Source organism: Nicotiana sylvestris, chromosome 4 (genome assembly GCF_000393655.2).
Source record: "Nicotiana sylvestris chromosome 4, ASM39365v2, whole genome shotgun sequence".
NCBI classification, from domain to species: domain Eukaryota; kingdom Viridiplantae; phylum Streptophyta; class Magnoliopsida; order Solanales; family Solanaceae; genus Nicotiana; species Nicotiana sylvestris.
Window position 1 is genome coordinate 6,591,419 of NC_091060.1, and position 14,298 is coordinate 6,605,716.

Genomic DNA, 14,298 nt, shown 5'->3' on the forward strand with positions numbered 1-14,298 from the left:
ATCTTCGCTCGCTCGGCTTGGCTCCGGATTCAAATTTGGATTTGGTCAAAGATTGATTGATTAATCTTTTTGGACAAAATTCTTTTCAAATATTTAATTAATTTATCCGCGACCCGGTCTGGTTCAGCCCGTTTTCTTTCCCGAATTATTTTAAATCCGTTTTAAATTTCCCGCAATATTTCCAACAACTATGGTTGTTCTGAGGCACTCAGTGCGGACCGCAGCCGATTCTGTGCGGTCCGCGATGCCTTAGTGCGGTCCACAATGACACTTTGTGCGGACCGCATTGATGAGTGTCTATAATCTGATCTTTGGGGACTGCGGCCGCACTACATTTTGTGTGGTCTACATTGGTCCCTGTTCGGCCGCACTTCATTTTGTGTGGTCTGCATTGCCTGGATATAGAGAGTGAGTGGTATGAACCCCACCTCTGTGAGCACTGCACTGCCATTTTGTGTGGTCCGCATTGACCTCTGTGCAGCCGCACTCCATTTTGTGCGGTCTGCACTGTGTAATTTCTGCAACTTTTTCTGCAACTCTGATCTTACTTACTTCTACTGATACCAACAAGCCTAATGGATGTTGTTTGTAAACAATGGTGAAACAAAGAGGCAAGGGCTCTAAACAACCAGGCAGAGGAGAATCTTCCCGGGGAGGGAAACAGAAAATGATAAGATTGATTGCTCAAGCCCGACAAAACATTAAAAATATGAGGAAGATGATTAAAGTTGCTGATAGGGCCATTGACCAGTCTGGGAGAGAATATGAGCCCTCCCGGGATATATCTTCAGACTCAATCCCAGAGTACATCCCTAACTGGCCAGAGAGAAACAAACTAAGAGACGCTCTTCCACTCACAAGTTAACTGCTCTTTCAATATTGGGCACATATAGAGTTACTTTGAGATTATTCTTGGAAATTCTCAATTTTTCATCATTTGAACAGAATAAAGTAAAACATACCTCGATAAAAAAAATCAAGATTATTATTCCATACTTTTTTCCTTCTCCGACAAGCTATATTGCTTCTTATAACCTCCAAAATTACGCCTTTTGTGCATCTCATGCCTTAATAGTTTCACGCTTACCCATTTAAGTCAGCATACATTATCCTCATATGCCTTGGCATGCATAATTAGAGGTTGACTTTTACTTGTATCACATTCATCATCTGGAGGAACTCAAGGTTGTCGTGCCCATCTCTTACATATGACATGCTTCGTCTATGCTCAACTCTTACTTACATGTGGCACTTTATTTCTTGTGTGTCACTTCTATTACATATGGCACAATCATGACGATGACCTATAATGCTCAAAGGAAACCCGATCTCTAGTATAATTAAGGGTCATCTCCCTCATCTAATATTATTCCCTTTTCTGGATAATCAAGAAAGTCTTGTTCTTTTTCCTTCGAGAAGGTATCTTTGGTCATTGTTGACACTGTCTTAACTATGCCATATTCCTATGAGTCATACTATGTTTACCACAAACTTGACTGATTTACATTGACTTATCAATTAGACCCATATCACCTCTCTATATCTTGTCATGATAGTTTAAGTTGCAACATCTTCATTTACATTTTTTTGAACTTTGCTTAACTCGTTAATGGTGATTACCATAGTAAACAATCACTCCAAAAATTTGACCAACAACCATGAATTAAAATCCAGGGTCTAACATAGGTGCCCTTATTCGCATCTATTAGTAAAATTCTTTATAAGTCAGGACACCATCCTGACAATACTAGATGACATCATTACCTTATTTTCTTCCATGATTTCTTAGTATTTGATTGATAATTCTTATTCACCAAAGTTATACGTGTTAAATGTATTACTCCCAATCTATTCTCAACTTATCCTTCCATTTTGAACAAATCTGACACTTTCTGGCTATTAGCCAAAATATCTTGTATTATAACCTGAACCTTGAGAATTATTCTCGTTACTTCTATATCTTCCACAATATGTAATTAATACGATCAAAAATCCGTACTCTCATTTCAGGCACAAACACACGATCTGGAGTAAGAAGAAAGTGAAACACCCTATATGTCATTGTAGCCTCCCCGATATAAGTGTGGCCGGCAACACACCGATAAGAGGGACTCTACTTGACACGGTTCCATAGATTTCATAGGACTCGACTTAGAGCCTAGTGCTCTGATACCAAGTTTGTCACAACCCAAAACCACATGACCGACACCCGGCACACTACCCGACCCGAGCGAACCAAACCATGTGATGCACCCAAATTATATGCATGAAAACCAATTTAACTGTGGAAGCTCATTGAAAATCTTATACATTTTCAAGTTAAATGATAAAATATTTTCCAATTCAAAATCACACATGACGCCCTTTCATAATAATAATTACAATGAGACTAAGATAAATACACTTTCATGAATGTCGTGTACAACCTCGTTACTACCACCTTTCACAACTATCTATGGATCCTCTATACCAAATAATAGAACCAACGATTGGAGCAATTCCCATAAAATAAAATAAGGAAGAACATGACAGATATCACAAAATAAAAGTGGTGCTTCATAATACCTCGGAAAGAGAGTCATCCTGGCCTGACCGCATGCCACGTATCATACATCATCCTGAAAAATGTAAAGTAAGCAGGGCCTTGGAGGGGAGATCTAAGGGCTGTGTACACCACAACAGTACTCAATAAGTGCCATAGACTCTCCCTACTTAAGTTCTTGGGACAAACTTTATAAAAATTAATGCACATATATTTGATATAAAACGATAAGAATTTTTATCAATTCATGACCCTTGTTATTTTAAATAACAATCAAGCGAAATATAACTCGCAATATAAACTTTTAAATCATTTACATCAATCCAAGATTTGGATAAATCGTACAAAATCATTTCATATGCTTTAAGTCATCGAAATCGCTTTCGGCTCCTTAGGCCTAAACATAAGAAAATCATCCTTACCTTTCACTGGGAGTACCATACCATCACCGACATAAGAAGGTCAACAAGGTTATGTACCTAGCGGCAAGTATCATATACCCTACTTGCTCAGGTCGTCTTATCGTAGTGCCATACGAATCGACTCAACCATGCTAATAATAGCACAAAATAGTACATTCTCGAGGGAGATCACTCTGCCGTAGTCTATACCACAAAGTGGCCATCTATGCCTACACCGACACGTGTAGTTTCATGACGACGAACACAATATATGCGAAGTCAATCTTGGCGAACACAAGTAACTCCCAAAATATTTGATACTTCAAAAATAGATTCATAGCATAGTAGCTTCGGAGGATCTATTTTTTTTTATCAAATCATAGCATTTATAGAAACTCCAAATCATTTGAACAAAAGTTTAATAAACAACCTTTTTCATGCTAAAGCCTTTAGCAATTTAACATCAAACTCCAAAAGAAATACTTTCCATGAAAACTTATCTCTAGCCCTCAAATATGTATATTCTTGTCAATAGGTAAGTTTTGATAAAAACTTATAACATTTACCTTGAGTGTCATCTTGCAAACAAGATTTAAAATAAAATTTTGCTAAACGACATGACACTATATATGCAACATAGTATTAGTATATGCAGACATCCGTACTTGTTTGTCCCCACAAGCACTAAAGCACATTTGCAAATAACTTAATTATTAACTTGAAACATGCTTTTAGAGAAAGTCCCTCACAAAGAGTAAGTTTTAATCAACTTACCTCGTTTTCGCTTTATTAATGTTCACAAGCTTTCAATCCTCTTCCATCATTCCAATGTTGATAAAAAAGCTCAACATCATCAAAAAGTCGATATCTACAATTAGATATCCTAATTACATCAAAATATGACCTAAGATATTAATCAATATCCATATATGGCTCATAAATTGGCTACAATCCTCCAACAACTCCAATCGCCAAATAGATTTACAAGCTAGACCATTCAACTCCATTCTTATATTTTAATACCCATTTAAAGTCATTAATGATACTACATCAATTGTCCAATGACACCAAGTCACTATTCATCATCTTCCATAATCAAAACTTGCATAATATACAATTCAGATGATTACTTAGTTGATCATTTTTATCTTTTGCTAACAAATAATTCCATATGTTCATTGTATTCAATCAATTTCATCCCCAAGATTCACCATTCATCTTCTCTCTTATTTCCTTAAAAGTACTATTCATGTCATGAATTAGATTTTTATAATCCAATCTTTCAACCAATAAAACTTGTAACAAATACTTCTAACTACTCATAATAAACGAGTTTGAAGCATTGGAATTACCTCTAGTAGATCAATCTTGAAAAACCACAACTTTGTTGATTTTTATGTTCTTGAGGATTTGATGATGAAATCTAGAATTTGGATGTTAGAATGATGTTAGAACTCATGTATATTGAGTAATATCAACTCAAAACATCATTAAAAACTTACCTCGGTTGATTTGGACTTGATTTGAGCTTAAAATCGCCCCATCACCTCAAGAACCCTAACCCCCAACACTCAAAATACACTCTCCCCCGATTTGGTATTTATAGGCCCAGGTTTCTGGGCTTCGGACGCGATCTAGACGCTATGGCAGCAATTCACTACCAGTCTTTCTTTCGGACGCGCCGCATCCGTAGGCTCCTCCGCCAGCCTTTGGTAATTTGGTCATAACTTCTTGTAGAAATATCCAAGTGACGAACAGTTTGAAGCATTAGAAACTAGACTCAAAGACCTTTCATTTTATAGGTTGTCCATCACATAACTCTTTATACATATGTAGATATGCTCATCCAAATTTAGGCCTTGTGCGTACTTATTTGGAACTTTAGTCTACCATGAAATTTCCAATTTGACTTGGACTTAGGGCTATCCTTAGACCCCACATCACTTATAATATACCTTGTACACTTATTATCATATTCAATTAATATCCATCATATTAATAGTCCTCGTCTGCATACAAAATAATGTAATTAGCACACATCAACTTTCTTAATAGCACTTAAGTACTTCGAAATTTTCCGGGGTGTTACACCAAGTTCTGGTCCATCTCTGACTGCATCAACCTCAACTTACCCTGCAAATGCTCACACTACGCTGCGACCCCCTTACCCAACTCGAGCTCCTCGTCCTTAATGCAAAGTTGCTCCTCGATTTCGCTCTTGCTGCGGATGGTCTGCATCAATTCCTATTCCCCTTTCTCCAACTCCTCACCAAGAGCCCGATTACGGGGATCTGTCCTCAGCCGCTCATGTTTCCCGCGACATCTGTCACGGTAGCGACGATATTTCTCCAGTATCTTCAAGAAATCCCTTTCCCGGATGTTGGCCCTATGAATGCTTTCCACTTCCACCATGTATGTTTGGAAAGCAGAAAGACGGGGTTAAACTCGTACTTTCGAAAAAGGAGAAAGCATAAAGCAACGTACCCTTAAGCCCATGACGGCCACCTCATACCTCAACTCACCATCAGGGACATCCCGAAGGGACTCGTTCTCTGCTTCAGAGCATAACAGGCTGAATTGCGGTACCATATCTTCCCTTTCCGCCAAGAGATTAACGCTGAAAAGGATCTGAAGGATATGGGCCGAGCCCCCCGCACTAACCACCGAATGAGTGAGACCCTCCTCGAACATCCTAACATCGTCGAGGTCTAGGTCTGACTCAAACTAATAGTCATCAACCACCATGCCTTTTCCCCTTTCTGCTGCTGAAGAGGAAGCACGACCCGCTGTAGAAGATGAGGGCACGCCCGAAGTCACAATAGTGGCCCTAGAGGTTTGGTTCTCTACCACAACAAGGTGTTGATCATCAATAATGGCAGGGACTTCTGATTGAGCCAAAACAGTGGCAGAGGTTTCTGATTGCTGATCGCGGGCACCAACAAATTCAACGGTTTGCTCCGCTCCTATAGGGGGAGCCATAGTAACATCCCCTCCGGAGCCCATTAGGGGAGAGTTGTCCAGATGAATTACTGTTGGGGGAGCCACCTCAAACTCTACTCTCTGTCTCTTCGATGACCCCTTTTCTTCTCCAGTAGACGGTGACTCATCCGTTGGGCGAACGACATTGTTCGGGACCTCGTACTGGGAAGCGGCCCTCACTGGAGTAATCAAGGCCGCAGATTCAACCGAAGCAGCCCTCGACGAAGGTCGTGTAGTGGATACTACGATAGGGCAAGCATATGCAGCAGGATGACGAAAAGCTAGCTAAGGGGCCCTTGATCTCCACACCCTCCCTGGCAACGACGAATGATGCATAAGAGGATAAACAAAAAAGGAGCACGGTAGATAAAGGCGTCATCTCACTTGTAAGGGGCCTGCATCCAAACCTCTCATGATAGGTCGACCCTGTGCGAACTCCCACTATATGGGGAAGAATGGACTCCACCCATTCATGAATCCCTTCGACAGGCGGCGGGGGAAATCTCTCGGCTGCAAAAACGAGACAATTTAGTACTCACAAAAAACGGTCGAATATTTTACTAACTAAAGATGCAAACTTAAGTGCGAAGTTCCATCTCTCGGGGAATCCCATTGGGTCCGCCACAATATGTTCGGTCCGCACATAAAAGTAGTTCTTGTAGAAATGATGGTTGGTCCTGTCATCAATCTTCACCACCAGGCTCCTCGACCCCCGGACGCATGTGAATCATCGAACCGCGAATTAGTTGAGGAGCAAAAATGTTGAGCATATGGTCCAAAGTGACCTCACAACCGACGAGTTCCGCATACTTGAGCAACATGAGGAATAACTTGTACAAATAAGGCGAGAGCTGGGGGGCCCACTTTGTAGAAACGGCAAAAATTCACCACCAACATGGGAAGAGGAAGTGTGTACGCTACAATGAAGGGGTAGGCGTAGAACACGCAGTACCCGGGATGGTCGAAGTAAACTATGTCGTCCCCCTCCACCGGTCGTATATCGATGTAATCGGGGATTCCCCACTGTTCTTTCAATTCTACAATCCCCCTTTCCCTTATGACGGAGGGGACACGTTCCGGCTCCGCTCCTCCGCTAAAACTAAGTCAGACGCCTCTCTCCCGGGGCGAGGCAAGATCTCAACCACTAAGGGAACCTCCTCATCCTCCACCACATCCGCCCCTCCGGTGACCTGAACAGAACTCTCCAGTACCACATTAGCGGTAGGAAGATTGTCGCGAGGAGAATCACCAGCCATTTTTAGCATAAAACGCGCCAAAAGAAGTAATAAGAATAAGAGATGAAAGATTTCAGTGAGTAAGAAGGTAAGTAGAAATTCGAGGTATCAGAAAAAGATATATCTGAAGAACTCTCTCAAGCAAAAGATGAAGTGAATCAATCAAATGACAAGTTTTCTTTATTTATAAGAGACATACATTTCCCGAGCATGAAACCCAAAAGTCGCCATTCGAATCTGATAGGGCACGAAATGTTTTAGTCTCCCAAAAATGTGTGTCATAATGGTGGCAACCACGAACCAACGCTTCAGTGCCAACCAACGTTTCGATTCCGAAACTGCCGCAACGGTCCACGAGGATCGAAAAGGCACCACCACTCCGTCGAAAACCCACAGAATGTGACTAAGGAATGAAAAGTTGTAGGCCAGATTTCTCTCGACTTCGTAACGAACATGATCCGTCTACCGAGTCCGACATAGGACAACCCCGACAGACGGAGGGACTAACTGTATTGGTCAAAATCTGACCACCACGACCAGGTTGGCCGATACCCCGCCTTAGCAACTGGGTAGTGAAAGTCAATAGAACCCACTTCATTTCTCCTTTGAGACATCCGACGAATCGAGAAGAGTAATGTCTAAAATCACGACCAGGATACATTAGTGACCACAAAGTGTCAAGTCAAGCAAAGGGTAAAGGGACTTCGACTATATATAGCCAAAAAAGGCTCTCAATTTGGGGGGGGGGGGGTTCTCCATTCTCTCAACAAAAAGGAAGACAAAAAGCTCCCTTCTGGTATTCTAGAAAACGAGGAAATGACTTCGAAGAATATTTGTAAATCTACTTTCTCATCGATTGAGGAGAAAAACAATGCTGAATCTAAATAAGATCAATCATGCCTTTTTCGTCTTATATGTGATCATTATTGTTAACTTTTCAATCCGGAATTAATTATGTTTGACTAAGATTTACCCTTTCATCTTTGATTGATTTGTTCAAAAAGATTTTAATATCTTTTGAGTCAAATATGAGAGAAAATACTTTAAATGAAAAAAAAAGTTGAAATGAAAATGTTAGAAAATAGAAGAAATTGAGCAACATCTGCTACGTATAAGTTATGTGTTGGGAGAGAAAATCAGGTAACAAGAGTTTACTCATAACTTTATAATCCACAAAACTATATTACATATTACTGAAATGTTAAGGGAAAAAAAAGGCTAACAGTTAAAAAAAAAGAAGGTAAAATATAGATGAGATTAGGTGGAGCACGTCCAAGAATCGACGTGTAATTCTAGAACTTCTTTTGGGTGTAGTTTTCTATAACTTTACGAGTCACAACTTTTGTTGACTTTGGGTATACATTATTTTCTAATTAACTTGAATTAAATACTATTTTTATTGTGATTACTCGCGTAACAGTTCAAAACATCACAATCATTTAGATATGGACGAATTTATTTAGTCCAAATGAGATACGCGCTTAACCCCAAAAAACATCGGTAATTCTTTTTGTCCTAAATGAATTGTTTTCGTATTTTTTTACCACTGTTATGTCACGTCCTTAGTTGTTAACTAAGTACACGTGCGACACTTGACAACTCGCTCACGATCTTGCACAACTTGCTCACGTTCTTGTTATGTCAAGTCAGACTTACTACACTCAAGATCGCTAAGAGAATGAAAGAAAGAACACAAGAGAATTGTTAATCAGTGAAGTATTGGGGCTTACCAAATATGCCACCTTCATGCCCGCCTCACCAGGTTGCACAACCAAGGAAGCCGCCAAGTTATTCTTTAAGAACGTGGTGAAGTATTGGGGCTTACCAAGGCATATAATCAGTGATCGAGACCCTCGCTTATTCACCTTCATGCCAAATCGATCTTGAGTGTAGTAAGGCTGACTTGACATAGCAAGAACGTGAGCAAGTTGTGCAAGATCGTGAGCGAGTTGTCAAGTATCGCACGTGTACTTAGTTAACAACTAAGGACGTGACAACGTGGTATCAGAGCGAAGGTTTCAACTAAGGGAATGGCGAACGACGGAGAAATTAACGCTGCCAACACCCAAGCCAACGTCATCCAGGATATTGTTGGCAAGAGTGGCCGTAGCAAAAAGAGGAATGCCACCAACAAGAGCCAGGAGGTGCCACCTGAGGTTGTGTCAAACGAAGTGCTTACATCCCAAGAACCATCTGCCACTGAGGCGAGCGAGGATGAAGTGGAGGTCCTTCCAGAGGACGTCACGCTCGGTAAAGAGTGGGTGATGAAGATGAATGCGGGGATGGACGCCGTGGAGATCTTTGGCTAACGCTTGGGGAAGGTGGAAGGCACCCTTAACGTTCTTGAGGGGTACACTGTTGAAGAGATTGAGAGTATCCGAAATGACTTGGAGGGACGTACACAGACTGAGATGGAACAAAGGCAAACCATCATTGCCTTAGAGTGCAGACTCATGGAGGCTTTGAGTACTATCGATGCTATGAAGGCAAAGATAGAGTCACTCGAGGAGCATGTCAATGCTGGCGTGACCGAGGTAGCCAGCAATGTTGTGGTGACGAGGGAGGCCAAGATCGAGGCTCCCAAATCCCCGGTGTTCAAAGATGTTCGTGATGCACAAGAAGTGGAAAACTTCCTTTGGCACTTGGAGAACTACTTCAGGCACGGCAAAGTGTGGGACGACGAGGCCAAGATCAACACTGCGGTATTGTACCTCTCAGAGACTGCCATGCTATGGTGGAGAAGGAAGATAGCCGACGTAGATAAAGGTCTATGTACTATTATCACATGTGATAAGTTCAAAGCGGAGTTCAAGCGATATTTCTTTCCAAACAATGTCTTGTACGAGGCAAGGCACAAGCTTAGGGAATTGAAGCAAACAGGGAGAATACGTAACTATGGCAAGGAGTTCACTACCCTTATGCTTCAAATCCCCAACCTGACCAATGATGACTTGTTGTTCCACTTCATGGACGGGTTGCAAAATTGGGCTAAGTAGGAGTTGCAACACCGACAAGTCATTGATATAGACCAAGCCATAGTGGAGGCCGAATCATTAATGGATTTCAGGCATGACAAGCACGACAAAGGCAATGTCAAGGAGTCAATGGTTAACAATGACAAAGGTGGGGGAGACCGTGGCAAAGTCAAGGAGATACAACAACAATACTCCAAGACTCAAGATTTCAAAAAGTCGAGTGGTCGTCAGGGCTACGCCGAGAAGAAGACACACGTCGAGAAGAAAGGATGCTATATATGCGGAGGGCCACATGGCTTCAGGAATTGTCCTGACCTCCAGAGCCTTAGTGCCATGGTACGCGAGCGAAAGGAGCAGCCACAAGGAGAGAGTCCAGGAACCGCAAAGTTGGGTATGATCGGATTATGTGGTGCTATCACGAAGCAAGCTATCCAACCTACCGAGAATGGCAGTCAGTACATGGATCTCACCATCAACAACAAGCCCGCTCGTGCAATGGTGGATACTGGAGCAACTCATAATTTCGTGATTGAGGCTGCCGCAAAGAGACTAGAATTGAAGCTTCCTCCAACCAACTCTCGTGTCAAGACCGTGAATGCCGAGATACAGAATGCTCGTGGGGTAGCTAATAGAGTTGGTGTCAAATTGGGAACTTGGAAAGATATGACAAACTTTACCGTAATCGCTATGGATATTTTTGACATCATATTGGGGCAAGAGTTCTTTAGACATTGTCATACTTTAATCGACCCCTGCCTTCAACGTCTCTTGGTTATGGAGCGAGAAGGAGTTTGCATGGTACCTATAGTGACTATGCCACACGGACAGATCCAAGCACAACTCTCAGCTATGCAGGTTGTCAAGGGGATCAAGAAGGGGGAGCCGACGTTCGTGGAAACCATTGCAAGTCTAGAGGAAGACAAAAATTTTCAAGAGACAGTGCCGCCTTTCATAAAGAAGTTGCTTAAGGAAAACAAAGATGTCATGCCCGAGGAGTTGCCTAAGCACTTGCCGCCCAGGCAAGAGGTGTATCACAAGATTGAGTTGGATCGAGGGGCTAAGTCACCCGCATTTGCCCCATATCGGATGTCACCTCCCGAGCTAGAAGAGCTCAGGAAACAATTGAAAGAGCTGCTAGATGCTGGCCACATTCGCCCATCAAAGGCACCTTTTGGCGCATCAGTATTGTTCCATAAGAAGAAGGATGTATCATTGCGTTTGTTCATAGACTACCGAGCACTTAATAAGGTCACCGTAAAGAATAAGTAGCCAATCCCACTCATTGCTGACTTGTTTGATAGACTTAGGCAAGCCAAGTACTTTACCAAGGTGGATCTTCGAAAGGGCTATTACCAGCTTCACATTGCGGAAGGGGATGAGCCAAAGACAAAATGTGTGACGAGATATGGAGCCTTTAAGTGGTTGGTGATGACCTTTGGCTTAACCAATGCACCGACCACATTTTGCACCCTTATGAACAAGATTTTTCATCCCTACCTTGATCAGTTCATGGTAGTCTACCTAGATGACATAGTCATCTACAACAACACCTTGGAGGAACGCATGGAGAACTTAAGGAAGGTTTTCCAAGTCTTGTAGGAGAACGAGCTATACATCAAAAGTGAAAAGTGCGAGTTTGCACAATCAAAGGTGCACTTCATGGGCCATGTCATTAGCAATGGCGAGCTACGCATGGACGAGGCTAAGGTACGTGCTATCCAGGAGTGGGAGGCACCCATAATGGTAACTGAGTTGAGATCCTTCCTTGGCCTTGTTAACTACTATCATCGGTTCATCGGTGGATACTCAGCAAAGGCCGCACCATTGACTGAGTTTCTAAAGAAGAACAATCCATGGGTTTGGACGGAGCATTGTCAAAAGGCGTTTGAAGGCCTTAAGGTAGCTGTAATAGAGGAGCCAGTCTTGGCATTACCTGACTTTGCCAAGACTATTGAGGTGCACACAGATGCATCAGACTTTTCCATTGGTGTGTCCTGATGCAGGATAAACATCCCATAGCATTTGAGAGCCACAAGTTAAATGAGACGGAGTGGAGTTACACGGTACAAGAGAAGGAAATGACTGCCATTGTGCATTGCCTTCGTACATGGAGACATTATCTGCTCGGGTCGAGGTTCGTGGTCAAGACTGATAATGTGGCTACTAGCTACTTTCAGACACAGAAGAAACTCACACCAAAGCAGGCTAGGTGGTAGGATTTCTTGGCCGAGTTTGATTATGCGCTGGAGTATAAGCCGGGCAAAGGTAACGTTGTAGCCAATGCCTTGAGCCAGAAAGCTGAGCTTGCTGCAATCACTTCAACGAGATGGGATATTCGAGAGGCTATAAAAGAAGGCATGCAACATGGTCCAGCATCCAAACAACTTATCGAGTTAGCCACCCAGGGCAAGACAAGACGTTTTTGGGTAGAAGAAGGCATATTGCTTACCACGGGTCGGCGGGTCTACGTGCCTAAGTTTGGAGACATTAGATGGTGGATCATAAGGAAGAGTCATGATACAATGTGGGTTGGTCATCCAGGACAACATCGCACCAGGGCCTTGGTTGAGTCAGTCTACTATTGGCCAGGCATGCGAGATGATATATAATGTTATGTGCAGACTTGTCTTGTATGTCAATAGGACAAGGTTGAGAAACAACAACCTGGAAAACTTTTGGAGACACTACCAGTTGCAGAGCGCCCATGGGAGAGCGCAACTATGGACTTTATCACTTGTCTACCAAGGTCCGACGGTTATGGTACTATTATGGTGGTCGTGGATAGATTTTCCAAATATGCCACCTTCATGCCCGCCTCACCAGGTTGCACAGCCAAGGAAGCCGCCAAGCTATTCTTTAAGAACGTGGTGAAGTATTGGGGCTTACCAAGGCATATAATCAGTGATCGAGACCCACGCTTTACTGGAAACCTTTGGAGAGAGTTGTTTGACATACTTGGTACGGAGCTGCACTTTTCTACTAGTTTCTACCCACAGATGAATGGACAAACGGAATGAGTCAATGCCTTATTAGAATGCTACTTGAGGCATTATGTAAGTGCGCATCAGAAAGATTGGGCAAGGCTCATAGACATCGCCCAATTCTCTTATAACTTGCAACATAGTGAGTCCACGGGACAGATACCATTTGAGCTAGCCACAAGCTAACAACCACAAACTCCACATTCCTTACCAGCCGCATTCGAGGGAAAGAGTTTGAGGGCTTATCATATGGCCAAAGGATGGGAGGAGCAGTTCGACACTGCTAAGTCCTACTTGGATAAGGCAACTAAGAAGATGAAGAAGTTTGCGGACCATAAGCGGCCTCCCACATACTATAGAGTTGGGGACATAGTCATGGTGAAGTTTATCACAAGACAGTTCAAGGCACTACGGGGCATGCATCAGAATCTGATTCGCAAGTATGAGGGGCCATTTAAGATCGTCGCCAAGGTAGGCAAGATCTCATAAAGCTTGACATGCTATTGTATCTTAAGATCTACCCTGTCTTCTATACCAGCATGCTTAAGCCATATCATGAAGATAAGGATGATCCGAGTAGGGGCCAATCGAGTCGGGCGCCAATAACTATCACCACCTCGCATGATCGAGATATTGAGGCTATCATAGATTACCAGTCCAGGCGAAAACAAGGGAAAAAAGACACCACTATGTTCCTCGTCCATTGGACAGGGCAATCACTGGAGGAGGCCCCGTGGGAACGATATGAAGACTTGTGGCAATTCAAAGATAAGATCCGAGAGTTTATGCAGCAGCATTGCACCGCGGTCATTGCAATATTGGGTGGGGGAGAGTATGATGACCCGCCATGTCATCATGACACATAGGCGGGATTTGGCATATGAGAATCTGATTCGCAAGTATGAGGGGCCATTTAAGATCGTCGCCAAGGTAGGCAAGATCTCATACAAGCTTGACATGCTATCATATATTAAGATCTACCCTGTCTTCTATGCCAGCATGCTTAAGCCATATCATGAAGATAAGGATGATCCGAGTAGGGGCCAATCGAGTCGGGTGCCAATAACTATCACCACCTCGCATGATCGAGAGATTGAGGCTATCATAGATTACCAGGCCAGGCGAAAACAAGGGAAAAAAGACACCACTATGTTCCTCGTCCATTGGACAAGGCAATCACTGGAG

General features: G+C 42.7%; 1 protein-coding gene across 1 annotated transcript; it reads left to right on the forward strand.

Annotated features, from left to right (window-relative positions):
• Positions 1-9,568: 9,568 nt before the first annotated feature.
• LOC138889212 (uncharacterized) lies at positions 9,569-10,153 on the forward strand. The gene has a single exon (XM_070172483.1). The coding sequence runs from the start codon at positions 9,569-9,571 to the stop codon at positions 10,151-10,153; it is 585 nt and encodes a 194-aa protein (XP_070028584.1).
• Positions 10,154-14,298: the final 4,145 nt, after the last annotated feature.